The sequence below is a fragment of the Symphodus melops genome (genome assembly GCF_947650265.1).
Source record: "Symphodus melops genome assembly, chromosome: 7".
NCBI classification, from domain to species: domain Eukaryota; kingdom Metazoa; phylum Chordata; class Actinopteri; order Labriformes; family Labridae; genus Symphodus; species Symphodus melops.
Window position 1 is genome coordinate 27242923 of NC_136697.1, and position 15760 is coordinate 27258682.

At 41.7% G+C, this 15760-nt stretch overlaps 1 protein-coding gene across 1 annotated transcript; it reads right to left on the reverse strand.

Annotated features, from left to right (window-relative positions):
- Window positions 1-721: 721 nt before the first annotated feature.
- Window positions 722-12732, reverse strand: LOC306826788 (tripartite motif-containing protein 16-like; the record flags this gene model as incomplete). The annotated part of the gene is made up of 2 exons (XM_079348324.1): window positions 722-2860; window positions 12532-12732. The coding sequence occupies 2 exons, from the start codon at window positions 12730-12732 to the stop codon at window positions 1367-1369; spliced, it is 1695 nt and encodes a 564-aa protein (XP_079204450.1). The 3' UTR covers window positions 722-1366.
- Window positions 12733-15760: the final 3028 nt, after the last annotated feature.

Sequence of the window (15760 nt, forward strand, 5' to 3'; positions counted from 1 at the left end):
CGTCCCTGGTTAGCAGGATGAAGGCGCCCTCTGGTGGTGAGCTTCAGTAGTTGTTTTTTGTTCCTGATTTGTTGTCAGCTTCAGACAGCATCAGTAAAGAGAGATTTAAATATCACTGTACAAAGCACACTGAATCTCAATGCAATGGTTAGTGTAGGTCAATTCAAAAACATGATGACAAATTATTGTCCCCACAAGTGCAAATGTTATTAGTTGTCTGTTTTGCTGCTTATTATTCCTGTTTTATACTCTTTGTATTTATTTGTATTGTTTTGTTGTATCTTCTAACTGTACTCTCCACATCATTGTGAATGAGGACCTGCCCTCAATGATTCCTGGAGAGTAAATAAAGGTAAATGAAATATTGTGCCGGCTTCAGATGAGACAAAGTGTTTTTGTACCTGTGACTCGTTTGTATACAAAATCCAAAAGTCCAGATATGTTTGTAGATATATTCAACAAAAAAGGGAAAAATAGTATTTCTAAACAAAAGGTCCAAAAGATGAAGATGATTACGATAACAATGACAGTCAACAGAAAAAGATTTCAAACTCACTCCCGTCACCCCAAACACACAGGTAAAATTAAAGTAAGCCACGCCCACTGCTAATTACTGGAAACTATATCAAACCCATATAAGGAGCAAAATATAACAAATAATCAACAGAGGTAAAAACACACATTATGGCTCCAACACATCAAATCAGTAAAGTGTGTTCAATGTCTCTCCTTCAATCATTTCATGAACACATTCACTTCATCCACACAATCACTTTGTTTGATCAGAATCTCTGCTCACAGAAAACCAGGATTTATCTCCTTATTGATTTAATCAGGAGGATTACATTTTTAAAACACCTCAGAGGACATTTTTACATCACTTTGAATATGAACAACATTTATTCTGACTAACTCGTTTCTTTAAGTGGGATTTTATAGATTTTCTACAAATGTTCAAAGTGGTGAGAAGAGAAAATCAGCATTAAAGAAAAGTTTGCTGCTCTCTCTCTCTCTCTCTTCAGACTCTGAATCAGAACAGAAACAACAGCATATAAATGTATGAATACAAATAATCAAACATGGAGAGCAGAGAGAAGTTGATGTTTTCACACAGAGAAATGTCAGTTCAGGTGAACAAAAGTCATGGTGAGCAGTGAAAGAGTCCACGGCTAAACAGACACAGGAAGGAGCGTCACTTAAAGACACTCAAACATTTACAGAACAGACGAGAAGAGGTCAAAGTACCGCCCATAAAGTTTGATTGACAGGTGACGACCATCACATCTCAGCAACGAGCAAGAATAAAAATCAAGTTGAAGATTTGAAACACAGCAAGTTAAACATCTGTCTCCTTCATGACTTCTGTCTATTTCATTTTACACAACTCAGCAGAGGCTCCATAACCATAAAACCTGAGTCCAGCATGTAGAGGCTGAGTGAATGTGGTCTGGACTCTGTGGAGGAGAGTCATGGTTTTAGAGATGTTGTAGAAGGACAGAATACCTGCTCTGTGATCCAGGTACACTCCTACTCTGGAGGACCGAGGACCTGAGACAGGAGTGCAGACATTGTTATACCAAAAGTTATAACTGTTGTTGTCACAATCTAACATCCAAGATTTGTCATTATATCCAAACCCACATTCATCTGACCTCCCTGCTCTGCTGATATTCTTGTATGTGACTGCTACATAAACTCCTCCTCTCCACTCCACCTCCCAGTAACAACGTCCAGTCAGACTCTCTTTACTCAGGACCTGAGGCCAGTAAGTGAATCTGTCTGGGTGACTAGAATAAGACTGATATTTTCTTGTGGCTGTTACTTTTCTGTTCCCATCAGATAATAACAGCTGTGTTTGCGCCGTGTTTGGATCCAGTGTGATGTCAGATGAATATTTTAAGAACTCAGCTCTGGTTTTGGGCTCTGGTTCTGGTTCTGGTTCTGGTTCTGGTTCTGACAGTAACACATCCACTTCAGTCAGTGTCTGTGAGATGTTTGTCCATTTGTCTGTCAGGACGTCCTGTAGTTTATCTCTGACTTCTGACACAGCTGCTGTCACGTCCTCAAAGTACCTCAGAGGACGGATCTTGATGCTGGATGAGTGTGTAGATTCACTGAGTGCTGACACTGAGGGGTAGTCCTGTAGAAACTGGTTGTGATCTTGTGTGTGAGAGAGCTTCTCCAGTTCAGCGTCTTTCCTCTTCAGCTCAGTGATCTCCTGCTCCAGCTTCTCCTGACGCTCTCTGACTCGACTCACTTCAGTTTGCTGCTGGGATCTGACCTGCTGCTTCACATCAGAGCGTTTTTTCTCCATGAGACGGATCAGCTCAGTGAACATCTTCTCACTGTTCCTCACTGTTTTATCAGCAGAGTCATTGATAGCCTTCACCTCCTGTTGGAGCAGCTTCACATCTTTCTCTCCATCCTGGATTCTCTGCTGGATGTTTTGTCGACTCACCTCGAGCTCTCTCTGCTTCTCGCTCCTTTCTGCTGCAGCTGAGACTGTGTCGTGACCTTTGTGTTCGTCCACAGAGCAGAGATAACAGATAGACTGCTGATCAGTGCGACAGAACATCTTCATCACCTCATTATGACGAGAGCAGACGTTCTCCTGGAGCTTCTTGGAGGGCTCCACCAGCTTGTGTTTCTTAAATGAAAGCGCTTTATAATGAGGCTGGAGGTGATTCTCACAGTAAGAGGCCAGACACTGCAGACAGGACTTACAGGCTTTCAGTTTCCTCCCGGTGCAGACATCACAGGCTACATCTTCAGGTCCAGCATAGCAGTGATCAGCAGGAGCAGCTTGGAGTCCAGTCTTCTTCAGCTCCTCCACTAAATCTGCTAACATGGTGTTTTTCCTCAGGACAGGCCTCGGTTTGAAGTCTTGTCTGCACTGAGGGCAGCTGTAGACTCTCCTCTCATCCTGTGTATCCCAGTGATTTTTAATACACTTCATGCAGTAACTGTGTCCACAGGGAATAGTCACCGGATCCTTCAGTAGATCCAGACAGATGGGACAACTGATTTTGTCACGGTCCAGTTGATTTCCTCTCTGAGCCATTTCTCCCTTCAGTGATGATGATGGTCCAACAGTTCCTCTTTCTCTGGATAGAAACACAATCAGAAAAAACTGTCTGCTCTTGTTGAGTTACTGCAGTGAATGAGGTTTTTCAGTTCCAGTAATTTACAGTGTATAGTTCACACCCATCCTCATACCTGCAGGTCTGTGACGGGGAGGGAGGAGAGAAATATTTTCATCGGTTCTCTGAGATCATTGACAGAAGGGCGGGTGTTCAGGTTTGACTGCGTTCCTCAAAGAGCAGCTTTTTACAGAGACAGGGTGTGACTCATAAATAACAAACAGTAATAATAGTTGGACTTGGACACTGTTTCATTAATTAAGAAAAAAGATAGTTATATAAATATTTATTCAACACGGTATAAAAAACCCCCCAGATAAATACAAAAATGGAGGGTTTCCACGACAGCTTTCACATAAATGGGCGGAGTTTGCAGCATTTGACCAATCACAGACATTGAGCGGGCTTCTAACAGCAGAGTGGTATTCTTACCAACTTCAGAAAGCCTAGATATTTACAAATTATAAGAGTTGAAAATGTTCTACTGGTTTAAAAAACAATGCATCTGGAGACAGCTCAGGTTACTGGACATTATAGCTGATACCACCCTCAGGCCTGACGTGATCCTGATATCTGAGGAGTCTCAGCAAGTGGTTTGATATCAGGCCCCTCTGCTCTGGAATCATCCACCAGTCAGGGTCTGGGAGGGAAAAACACTCAGAATCAGAAACACTTCATGAATCCCAGGGGGAAATCTGGTTGTTACAGTTTCTCTTAAAGACAGAGGACGACTAAGTCTGCACACCAGAATCTGCTCCATTTAACTTTTCATGGGAATCATCGCCACATGTGACATTTCAGGCCCTCGCCCTACATCAGACATGAACAAGTGAGGAGACACTCTTCCACATATACAAAACCCCTGAGGTCACCTGACAGTTCATGTGGTTGACATATATAACTCTTCTCGTCCCCTTTAATCCCAGTGGCTTTTAATATCGTTCATGCAGTAGCTGTGTCCACAGGGAACAGTCACCGTATCATTCAGTAGATGCAGACAGATCAAACAAGAAAGGGTTTCCTGTGGTAAAAAGGCCAGCTCAAGTTGGACTGTTCCAAACCTCCCCTCCAACAGTGGTAGGTTCCAGCTCCATAGTGTCCGTCAGTGTTTTGACGGAGAGAAACCGGAGAGCTTGAAGTTTAGTTGCAAGGATGACAACGGAGCAGAAAGGGTGCTACTTTGTTCTTTTTCACGTTTTGTGTGCGTCCACTGAATGTGAGTATATTTAAAAGTTACTCAATGCTAAATCATCGAAAGTTAAAGTTAGCCACTTGACGTTTGATGTTTATATGGATCTTTATGATCACGTGAGTTGACGTAGAGAGTTTTCAAGTTTGTAATGAGCCTCTGCTTATTTGATTGCTTCATTGAATTGTTTAGTGCACCTTTCCAACATTATTTGTTATGTTAAGCATGTTGTGTTGGAATATAATGTCATTTAGTTTCTTATACTGAAAGGAATTCATTAGCTTAACACTTTGTATATTTCTCTCGTTTATTTCCTTTTAGAAACCATACACATAAACATACACAGCCAAGAGATTTTACACATTCCTGTGTATGTACACCCTTTCACGATTTCTTATTAAACCATTATAACTGGAACCTGCGAGTCCTGCGTGATTCACACATTCACACGAGTGGTGGTTGGATTTTTTTCTGAACCCAAGTTTTAAGAGAAGCCCCAATCAGCTGATCTTTCCTTTATCCTGGCTCAGCTGATCTCCTTTCTGAGCCAATTCTCCTCTCTGCAACAACGACTGTCTGAGTCTCAACTTGTAGATCTGAATGGGATTGAACCAGGAAAGACAGAGTCAGAGTGGAGCTGGCTGTGTGTGAGAGCAGGAAGAAGAGGGAGGGGTTAACAAGCTCTGACACAGAGCCAGAGCTACTGATGGTTTGCATTAATTGACATCGCACACATCAGCTTAATGAAGCTACCGTTTTTACATGTCTTAAACTGCAATAAGCCAAATGCTGATGAATAATCTTAAATTCACATCAAAGTCCAAGAATACACTTCACTACTTTAGAGTGGTTTTTACAGGCCAAATATAAGAACAGTGGGAAGAGGTGCATTTACTGTCGTCAGATTTTTTTGTTCGTTTTTCAACAGTCGGTCAACCTAAAGGCGAGCTACTGAAAACCTGCCTAGAGCTACCTGTTGGAGACCTCTGGTCTAAATGTACTATGAGAGGTGGAGCCTTCATCTATCAGGCCCCTCTCCTTTGGAGTCATCTACTAGTCAGTGTCTGGGGGACAGATATCTAGTGTACTTTTAATAGAAGGCTTGAAACATTCCTTTTTTCATAAAGCTGATAGTTAGGGCATGCACAGGTAAGGACCAGCTCCTTAGTTATGCTGCTGTAAACTCAGACTGCTGTCAGGGGAACTGGCACCTTGAGCTGTTGTCTCTCTGGGCATTCACATCACTGCACGTCACGGTGTGTAAAACTTCACGTACCATGTGAGTTTCATGAGCTTACTCGTGTCTTTGCAGGTTACATGTCATCGATCGCAGGGACGGCCTGCTGGTATGAACACTTCCCCCTCCTGACTCCAACTCTTACAGCTGTATCAGCCTTCCATCCATTATCATGAATATAAAACTCTATGATGAACAGAACCGGTCCTCCTTGTTTCATCATCTTTACAGTTATTAATAATGGACTGATCAGTTTATATTCACTCTGAGCTGTTACTGATCATACTACACATACTTTTAACATTATTACTGACACTGTGGCTTTAAATCTGTCTTCTTCATTGTTGTTGTTGTTTCTCTGTTTATCTCACAAATAGACAAATAAAAAGTGACCGCTCCTAAAGAGAAGAATGGACTCGTCCAATGATGTTTACACTTGATTTCCCATGATTCATTTAGGCCCACACTGAAGTCAGGTTCCAAAGTGGAGTCGTTTGTTACATCCAGGGTTAGCAGGATGAAGGCGCCCTCTGGTGGTGAGCTTCAGTAGTTGTTTTTTTCTGATTTGTTGTCAGCTTCAGACAGCATCAGCAAAGAGAGATTTAAATATCTGATAAAACACATTATGTCTGTTTGTTCACACAACCAGCTGTCACTCTGATGCTGCATTCAGTTCACAATAAATGTAGGAAAGAAAAGCTCTGCTCATTCCTCAGAGACAAAGCTGTTTCAGTGTTTTGTCCCCGGTCTGGAGGAACCTGAACACAACACGATGAGTGACCCCGACTCTTCACAATCCCCAAGAAAGACAACAACACAAGTCAGATTCAGATTTAGAGCAGCAGTTTAATCATCTTCAGAGGTGAGAAAATGAACAAAACAACAAACAACCCTTTTTAAATATCTCAGAGGACATTTTTACATCACTTTGAATACGAACAACATTTATTCTGACTAACTCATTTCTTTAAGTGTGATTTTATAGATTTTCTGCAAGTGTACAAAGTGGTGAGAAGAGTCTGAATCATAACAGAAACAACTGCATATAAATGTATGAATACAAATAATCAAACATGGAGAGCAGAGAGAAGTTGATGTTTTCACACAGAGAAATGTCAGTTCAGCTGAACAAAAGTCACGGTGAGCAGTGAAAGAGTCCACGGCTAAACAGACACAGGAAGGAGCGTCACTTAAAGACACTCAAACATTTACAGAACAGACGAGAAGAGGTCAAAGTACCGCCCATAAAGTTTGATTGACAGGTGACGAGCAAGTTAAAAATCTGTCTCCCTCATGACTTCTGTCTACTTCAGTTTACACAACTAAGCATAGTCTCCATCATAACATAGCCTGAGTCCAGCATGTAGAGGCTGAGTGAATGTGGTCTGGACTCTGTGGAGGAGAGTCATGGTTTCAGAGATGCTGTAGAAGGACAGAATACCTGCTCTGTGATCCAGGTACACTCCTACTCTGGAGGACCGAGGACCTGAGACACGAGTTCAACAGTTCCTCTTTCTCTGGATAGAAACACAGTCAGAGCGCTGATGGACAACAACCGTCTGCTCTTGTTGAGTTACTGCAGTGAATGAGCTTTTTCAGTTCCAGTAATTCACAGTTTATAGTTCACACCCATCCTCATACCTGCAGGTCTGTGACGGGGAGGGAGGAGAGAAATATTTTCATTGTTTCACTGAGATCATTGACAGAAGGGCGGGTGTTCAGGTTTGACTGCGTTCCTCAAAGAGCAGCTTTTCAAAGAGACAGGGTGTGACTCATAAACAACAAACAGTAATAATAGTTGGACTTGAGAGAGGACACTAGATAGATAGATAGGTAGATAGATACTTTATTGATCCCGAGGGAAATTCAGTGTATCACTGTATCATTTCTTAAGAAGACAGCTAATTATAAAACAAAATATTCAACACGGTGTGAAAAAAGAAAACAGATAAATACATAAATGGAGGGTTTCCACGACAGCTTTCACATAAATGGGCGGAGTTTGCAGCATTTGATCAATTACAGACATTGAGTGGGCTTCTAACAGCAGAGTGGTATTCTTACCAACTCAGAGAAAACCTTAATATTTACAAATGACAAAAGTTGAACCTGTTCTACTGGTTTAAGAAACAGTGCATCTGGAGACAGCTGAGGTTACTGGACATTGTAGCTGATACCACCCTCAGGCCTGACGTGGTCCGGATATCTGAGGAGTCTCAGCAAGTGGTTTGATAACAGGCCCCTCTGCTCTGGAATCATCCACCAGTCAGGGTCCGGGAGGGAAAAACACTCAGAATCAGAAACACTTTATTAATCCCAGGGGGAAATCTGGTTGTTACAGTTGCTGTTAAAGACAGAGGACGACTAAGTCCCTCTCCAGAATCTGCTCCATTTAACTTTTCATGGGAATAATCGCCACATGTAACATTTCAGGCCCTCGCCCTTCATCAGACATGAACAAGTGAGGAGACACACTTCCACATAGACAAAACCCCTGAGTTCACCTGATGGTTCATGTGATTCACATACATAAATCTTCTCATCCCCTTTTATCCCAGTGGCTTTCAATACAGTTCATGCAGTAGCTGTGTCCACAGGGAACAGTCACCGTATCATTCAGTAGTTTCAGACAGATCGAACAAGAAAGGGTTTCCTGGCCCAGCTGAACTCCTTTCTGCACCATTTATCTTCTCTGTAACAACGACTGTCTGAGATTGAGAGCAGGATGAAGAGGGAGGGGTGAACAAGCTCTGACACAGAGCGAGAGCTACTGAGGGCTTGCATTAATTGACATCACACACATCAGCTTAATGAAGCTACCGTTTTTACATGTCTTAAACTGCAATGAGCCAAATGCTGATGAATAATCTTAAATTCGCATCAAAGTCCAAGAATACACTTCACTACTTTAGAGTTGTTTTTACAGGCCAAATATATGAACAGTGGGAAGAGGTGCATTTACTGTCGTCAGATTTTTTTGTTCGTTTTTCAACAGTCGGTCAACCTAAAGGCGAGCTACTGAAAACCTGCCCAGAGCTACCTGTTGGAGACCCTTGGTCTAAATGTACTATGGGAGGTGGAGCCTTCATCTATCAGGCCCCTCTCCTTTGGAGTCATCTACTTGTCAGTTACCCGGGGACAGATATCCAGTGTACTTTTAATAGTAGGCTTGAAACGTTCCTTCTTTCATAAAGCTGATAGTTAGGGCATGCACAGGTAAGGACCAGCTCCTTAGTTATGCTGCTGTAGACTCAGACTGCTGTCAGGGGAACTGGCACCTTGAGCTGTTGTCTCTCTGGGCATTCACATTACTGCATGTCACTGTGTGTAAAACTTCACGTACCATGTGAGTTTCATGAGCTTACTCGTCTCTTTGCATGTTACACGTCATCGATCGCAGGGACGGCCTGCTGGTATGAACACTTCCCCCTCCTGACTCCAACTCTTACAGCTGTATCAGCCTTCCATCCATTATCATGAATATAAACCTCTATGATGAACAGAACCGGTCCTCCTTCTTTCATCATCTTTACAGTTGTTAATAATGGACTGATCAGTGTATTTTCACTCTGAGCTGTTACTGATCATACTACACATACTTTTCACATTATTACTGACACTGTGGCTTTAAATCTGTCTTCTTCATTGTTGTTGTTTCTTTGTTTATCTCACAAACAGACGCATCATGCCTGAATTTCCCTCGGGATCAATAAAGTATCTATCTATCTATCTATCTATCAAAATTGATTGACTCACAAAATATTTGCACACATTTCAATTAATCTTTTTTATGTCTTCAATGTTAATCTATTATTTTAAAAGAGAAAAAAAAACACAAGTCAGAACAGAGCTTCAGCACTGTGATATATCATGCTGAGGTAAAATGTGGAAGTGTTATCTTCACAGGTGTGAGGTCACGTCATGATAAATACTATGAAATTATTTTATTTAACTAAAAAGTGACACCTCCTATAGAGAAGAATGGACTCATCCTGGGGTGTTTTGACCTCATTTCCCATGATTCATTTACTCACACACTGAGGTCAGGTTCAAAAGTGGAGTTGTGTGTTATGTCCCTGGTTGAATTTCCCTCGGGATCAATAAAGTATCTATCTATCTACCTATCTGGTTAGCAGGATGAAGGCGCCCTCTGGTGGTGAGCTTCAGTAGTTGTTTTTTTTCCTGATTTGTTGTCAGCTTCAGACAGCATCAGTAAAGAGAGATTTAAATATCACTATACAAAGCACACTGAATCTCAATGCAATGGTTAGTGTAGGCCAATTCAAAAACATGATGACAATTATTGTCCCCACGAGTGCAAATGTTATTAGTTGTCTGTTTTGCTTCTTATTATTCCTGTTTTATACTCTTTGTATTTATTTGCATTGTTTTAATTTATCTTCTAACTGTACTCTCCACATCATTGTAAATGAGGACCTGCCCTCAATGATTCCTGGAGAATAAATAAAGGTAAATAAAATATTGTGCCGGCTTCAGATGAGACAAAGTGTTTTTGTACCTGTGACTCGTTTGTATACAAAATCCAAAAGTCCAGATATGTTTGTAGATTTATTCAACAAAAAAGGGAAAAACAGTATTTCTAAACAAAAGGTCCAAAAGATGAAGATGATTACGATAACAATGACAGTCAACAGAAAAAGATTTCAAACTCATCTCCCGTCACCCCAAACACACAGGTAAAATTAAAGTAAGCCACGCCCACTGCTAATTACTGGAAACTATATCAAACCCATATAAGGAGCAAAATATAACAAATAATCAACAGAGGTAAAAACACAAATTATGGCTCCGACATATCAAATCAGTAAAGTGTGTTCAATGTCTCTCCTTCAATCATTTCATGAACACATTCACTTCATCCACACAATCACTTTGTTTGATCAGAATCTCTGCTCACAGAAAACCAGGATTTATCTCCTTATTGATTTAATCAGGAGGATTACATTATTAAAACACCTCAGAGGACATTTTTACATCACTTTGAATATGAACAACATTTATTCTGACTAACTCGTTTCTTTAAGTGGGATTTTATAGATTTTCTACAAATGTTCAAAGTGGTGAGAAGAGAAAATCAGCATTAAAGAAAAGTTTGCTGCTCTCTCTCTCTCTCTTCAGACTCTGAATCAGAACAGAAACAACAGCATATAAATGTATGAATACAAATAATCAAACATGGAGAGCAGAGAGAAGTTGATGTTTTCACACAGAGAAATGTCAGTTCAGGTGAACAAAAGTCATGGTGAGCAGTGAAAGAGTCCACGGCTAAACAGACACAGGAAGGAGCGTCACTTAAAGACACTCAAACATTTACAGAACAGACGAGAAGAGGTCAAAGTACCGCCCATAAAGTTTGATTGACAGGTGACGACCATCACATCTCAGCAACGAGCAAGAATAAAAATCAAGTTGAAGATTTGAAATACAGCAAGTTAAACATCTGTCTCCTTAATGACTTCTGTCTACTTCAGTTTACACAACTCAGCAGAGGCTCCATGATGATAAAACCTGAGTCCAGCATGTAGAGGCTGAGTGAATGTGGTCTGGACTCTGTGGAGGAGAGTCATGGTTTCAGAGATGCTGTAGAAGGACAGAATACCTGCTCTGTGATCCAGGTACACTCCTACTCTGGAGGACCGAGGACCTGAGACAGGAGTCTGGACTTTGTTGTAACAAAAGTTATAACTGTTGTTGTCACAATCTAACATCCAAGATTTGTCATTACGTCCAAACAAACATTCATATGAGCTCCCTGCTCTCCTGATATTCTTGTATGTGACTGCTACATAAACTCTTCCTCTCCTCTCCACCTCCCAGTAACAACGTCCAGTCAGACTCTCTTTACTCAGGACCTGATACCATCCAGTGAATCTGTCTGGGTGACTAGAATAAGACTGTTCTTCACTCATTAATGTTACTTTTCTGTTCCCATCAGATAATAACAGCAGTGTGTGTGCTGTGTTTGGATCCAGTGTGATGTCACATGAATATCTTAAGAACTCAGCTCTGGTCTTGGGCTCTGGTTCTGGTCTTGGTTCTGACAGTAAAACATCCACTCGAGTCAGTGTCTGTGAGATGTTTGTCCATTTGTCTGTCAGGACGTCCTGTAGTTTATCTCTGACTTCTGACACAGCTGCTGTCACGTCCTCAAAGTACCTCAGAGGACGGATCTTGATGCTGGATGAGTGTGTAGATTCACTGAGTGCTGACACTGAGGGGTAGTCCTGTAGAAACTGGTTGTGATCTTGTGTGTGTGAGAGCTTCTCCAGTTCAGCGTCTTTCCTCTTCAGCTCAGTGATCTCCTGCTCCAGCTTCTCCTGACGCTCTCTGACTCGACTCACTTCAGTTTGCTGCTGGGATCTGACCTGTTGCTTCACATCAGAGCGTCTTTTCTCCATGAGACGGATCAGCTCAGTGAACATCTTCTCACTGTTCCCCACTGTTTTATCAGCAGAGCCATTGATAGCCTTCACCTCCTGTTGGAGCAGCTTCACATCTTTCTCTCCGTCCTGGATTCTCTGCTGGATGTTTTGTCGACTCACCTCGAGCTCTCTCTGCTTCTCGCTCCTTTCTTCTTCAGCTGAGACTGTGTCGTGACCTTTGTGTTGGTCCACAGAGCAGAGATAACAGATAAACTGCTGATCAGTGCGACAGAACATCTTCATCACCTCATCATGACGAGAGCAGACGTTCTCCTGGAGCTTCTTGGAGGGCTCCACTAGCTTGTGTTTCTTAAATGGAGGTGCTTTAAAATGAGGCTGGAGGTGATTCTCACAGTAAGAGGCCAGACACTGCAGACAGGACTTACAGGCTTTCAGTTTCCTCCCGGTGCAGACATCACAGGCCACATCTTCAGGTCCAGCATAGCAGTGATCTGCAGGAACAGCTTGGAGTCCAGTCTTCTTCAGCTCCTCCACTAAATCTGCTAAGATGGTGTTTTTCACCAGGACAGGCCTCGGTGTGAAGTCCTGTCTGCACTGAGGGCAGCTGTAGACTCTCTTCTCATCCTGTGTATCCCAGTGGTTTTTAATACACTTCATGCAGTAACTGTGTCCACAGGAAGTAGTCACAGGATCCTTCAGTAGTTCCAGACAGATGGGACAAGTGATTTTGTCTCGGTCCAGTTGGTTTCCTCTCTGAGCCATTTTTCCTATCAGTGATGGTGATGGTCCAACAGTTCCTCTTTCTCCGGATAGAAACAAAGTCAGAGCTCTGATGGACAACAACCGTCTGCTCTTGTTGACTTGCTGCAGTAAATGAGGTTTTTCAGTTCCAGTAATTCACAGTTTATAGTTCACACCCATCCTCATACCTGCAGGTCTGTGACGGGGAGGGAGGAGAGAAATATTTAAATGGGGTGAAGTTCAGGTTTGACTGCGTTCCACAAAGAGCAGCTATTGAAAGAGACAGGGTGTGACTCATAAACAACAAACAGTGGACGGGACTTGAGTGAGGACACTGTTTCATTTATTAAGACAAAAGATATTTATAAAAACATTTACACAACACGGTGTGAAAAAAGAAAACGGATAAATACATAAATGGAGGGTTTCGACGACAGCTTTCACATAAATGAACGGAGTTTGCAGCATTTGACCAATCACAGACATTGATTGGGCTTCTAACAGCAGAGTGGTATTCTTACCAACTCAGAGAAAACTTACATATTTACAAATGACAAAAGTTGAACCTGTTCTACTGGTTTAAGAAACAATGCATCTGGAGACAGCTGAGGTTACTGGACATTATAGCTGATACCACCCTCAGGCCTGACGTGGTCCTGATATCTGAGGAGTCTCAGCAAATGGTTTGATTTCAGGCTCCTCTGCTCTGGAATCATCCACCAGTCAGGGTCCGGAAGGGAAAAACACACTTTATGAATCCCAGGGGGAAATCTGGTTGTTACAGTCGCTGTTAAAGACAGAGGACGACTAAGTCCCTCACCACAATCTGCTCCATTTAACTTTTCATGGGAATGATCACCACATGTAACATTTCAGGCCCTCGCCCTTCATCAGACATGAACAAGTGAGGAGACACGCTTCCACAAAGACAAAACCCCTGAGGTCACCTGACAGTTCATGTAATTAACATACATAAATCTTCTCATCCCCTTTTATCCCAGTGGCTTTTAATACAGTTCATGCAGTAGCTGTGTCCACAGGGAACAGTCACAGACAGATCGAACGAGAAAGGGTTTCCTGGCCCAGCTGAACTCCTTTCTGCACCATTTATCTTCTCTGCAACAACAACTGTCTGAGTCTCAGCCTGTAGATCTGAAGGGGAGGGAACCAGGAAATACAGAGTGCTTGAGAGCAGGATGAAGAGGGAGGGGTGAACAAGCTCTGACACAGAGCGAGAGCTACTGAGGGCTTGCATTAATTGACATCGCACACATCAGCTTAATGAAGCTACCGTTTTTACATGTCTTAAACTGCAATAAGCCAAATGCTGATGAATAATCTTAAATTCACATCAAAGTCCAAGAATACACTTCACTACTTTAGAGTGGTTTTTACAGGCCAAATATATGAACAGTGGGAAGAGGTGAATTTACTGTCGTCAGATTTTTTTGTTCGTTTTTCAACAGTCGGTCAACCTAAAGGTGAGATACTAAAAACCTGCCCAGAGCTACCTGTTGGAGACCCCTGGTCTAAATGTACTATGGGAGGTGCAGCCTTCATCTATCAGGCCCCTCTCCTTTGGAGTCATCTACTAGTCAGTGTCTGGGAGACAGATATCTAGTGTACTTTTAATAGTAGGCTTGAAACGTTCCTTCTTTGATAAAGCTGATAGTTAGGGCATGCACAGGTAAGGACCAGCTCCTTAGTTATGCTGCTGTAAACTCAGACTGCTGTCAGGGGAACTGGCACCTTGAGCTGTTGTCTCTCTGGGCATTCACATCACTGCATGTCACAGTGTGTAAAACTTCACGTAACATGTGAGTTTCATGAGCTTACTCGTCTCTTTGCAGGTTACACGTCATCGATCGCAGGGACGGCCTGCTGGTATGAACACTTCCCCCTCCTGACTCCAACTCCTACAGCTGTATCAGCCTTCCATCCATTATCATGAATATAAACCTCTATGATGAACAGAACCGGTCCTCCTTGTTTCATCATCTTTACAGTTGTTAATAATGGACTGATCAGTTTATTTTCACTCTGAGCTGTTACTGATCATACTACACATACTTTTCACATTATTACTGACACTGTGGCTTTAAATCTGTCTTCTTCATTGTTCTTGTTGTTTCTCTGTTTATCTCACAAACAGACGCATCAAAATTGATTGACTCACATAATATTTGCAAACGTTTCAATTAATCTTTTTTATGTCTTCAATGTTAATCTATTATTTTAAAAGAGAAAAAAAACACAAGTCAGAACAGAGCTTCAGCACTGTGATATATCATGCTGAGGTAAAATGTGGAAATGTTATCTTCACAGGTGTGAGGTCACGTCATGATAAATACTATGAAATTATGTTATTTAACTAAAAAAGTGACACCTCCTATAGAGAAGAATGGACTCATCCAGGGGTGTTTTGACCTCATTTCCCATGATTCATTTACTCACACACTGAGGTCAGGTTCAAAAGTGGAGTCGTGTGTTACGTCCCTGGTTAGCAGGATGAAGGCGCCCTCTGGTGGTGAGCTTCAGTAGTTTTTTTTTTCTGATTTGTTGTCAGCTTCAGACAGCATCAGTAAAGAGAGATTTAAATATCACTATACAAAGCACACTGAATCTCAATGCAATGATTAGTGTAGGCCAATTCAAAAACATGATGACAAATTATTGTCCCCACGAGTGCAAATGTTATTAGTTGTCTGTTTTGCTGCTTATTGTTCCTGTTTTATACTCTTTGTTTTTATTTGTATTGTTTTGTTTTATCTTCTAACTGTACTCTCCACATCATTGTAAATGAGGACCTGCCCTCAATGATTCCTGGAGGATAAATAAAGGTAAATGAAATATTGTGCCGGCTTCAGATGAGACAAAGTGTTTTTGTACCTGTGACTCGTTTGTATACAAAATCCAAAAGTCCAGATATGTTTGTAGATTTATTCAACAAAAAAGGGAAAAACAGTATTTCTAAACAAAAGGTCCAAAAGATGAAGATGATTACGATAACAATGACAGTCAATAGAAAAATATTTCAAACTCACTCCCT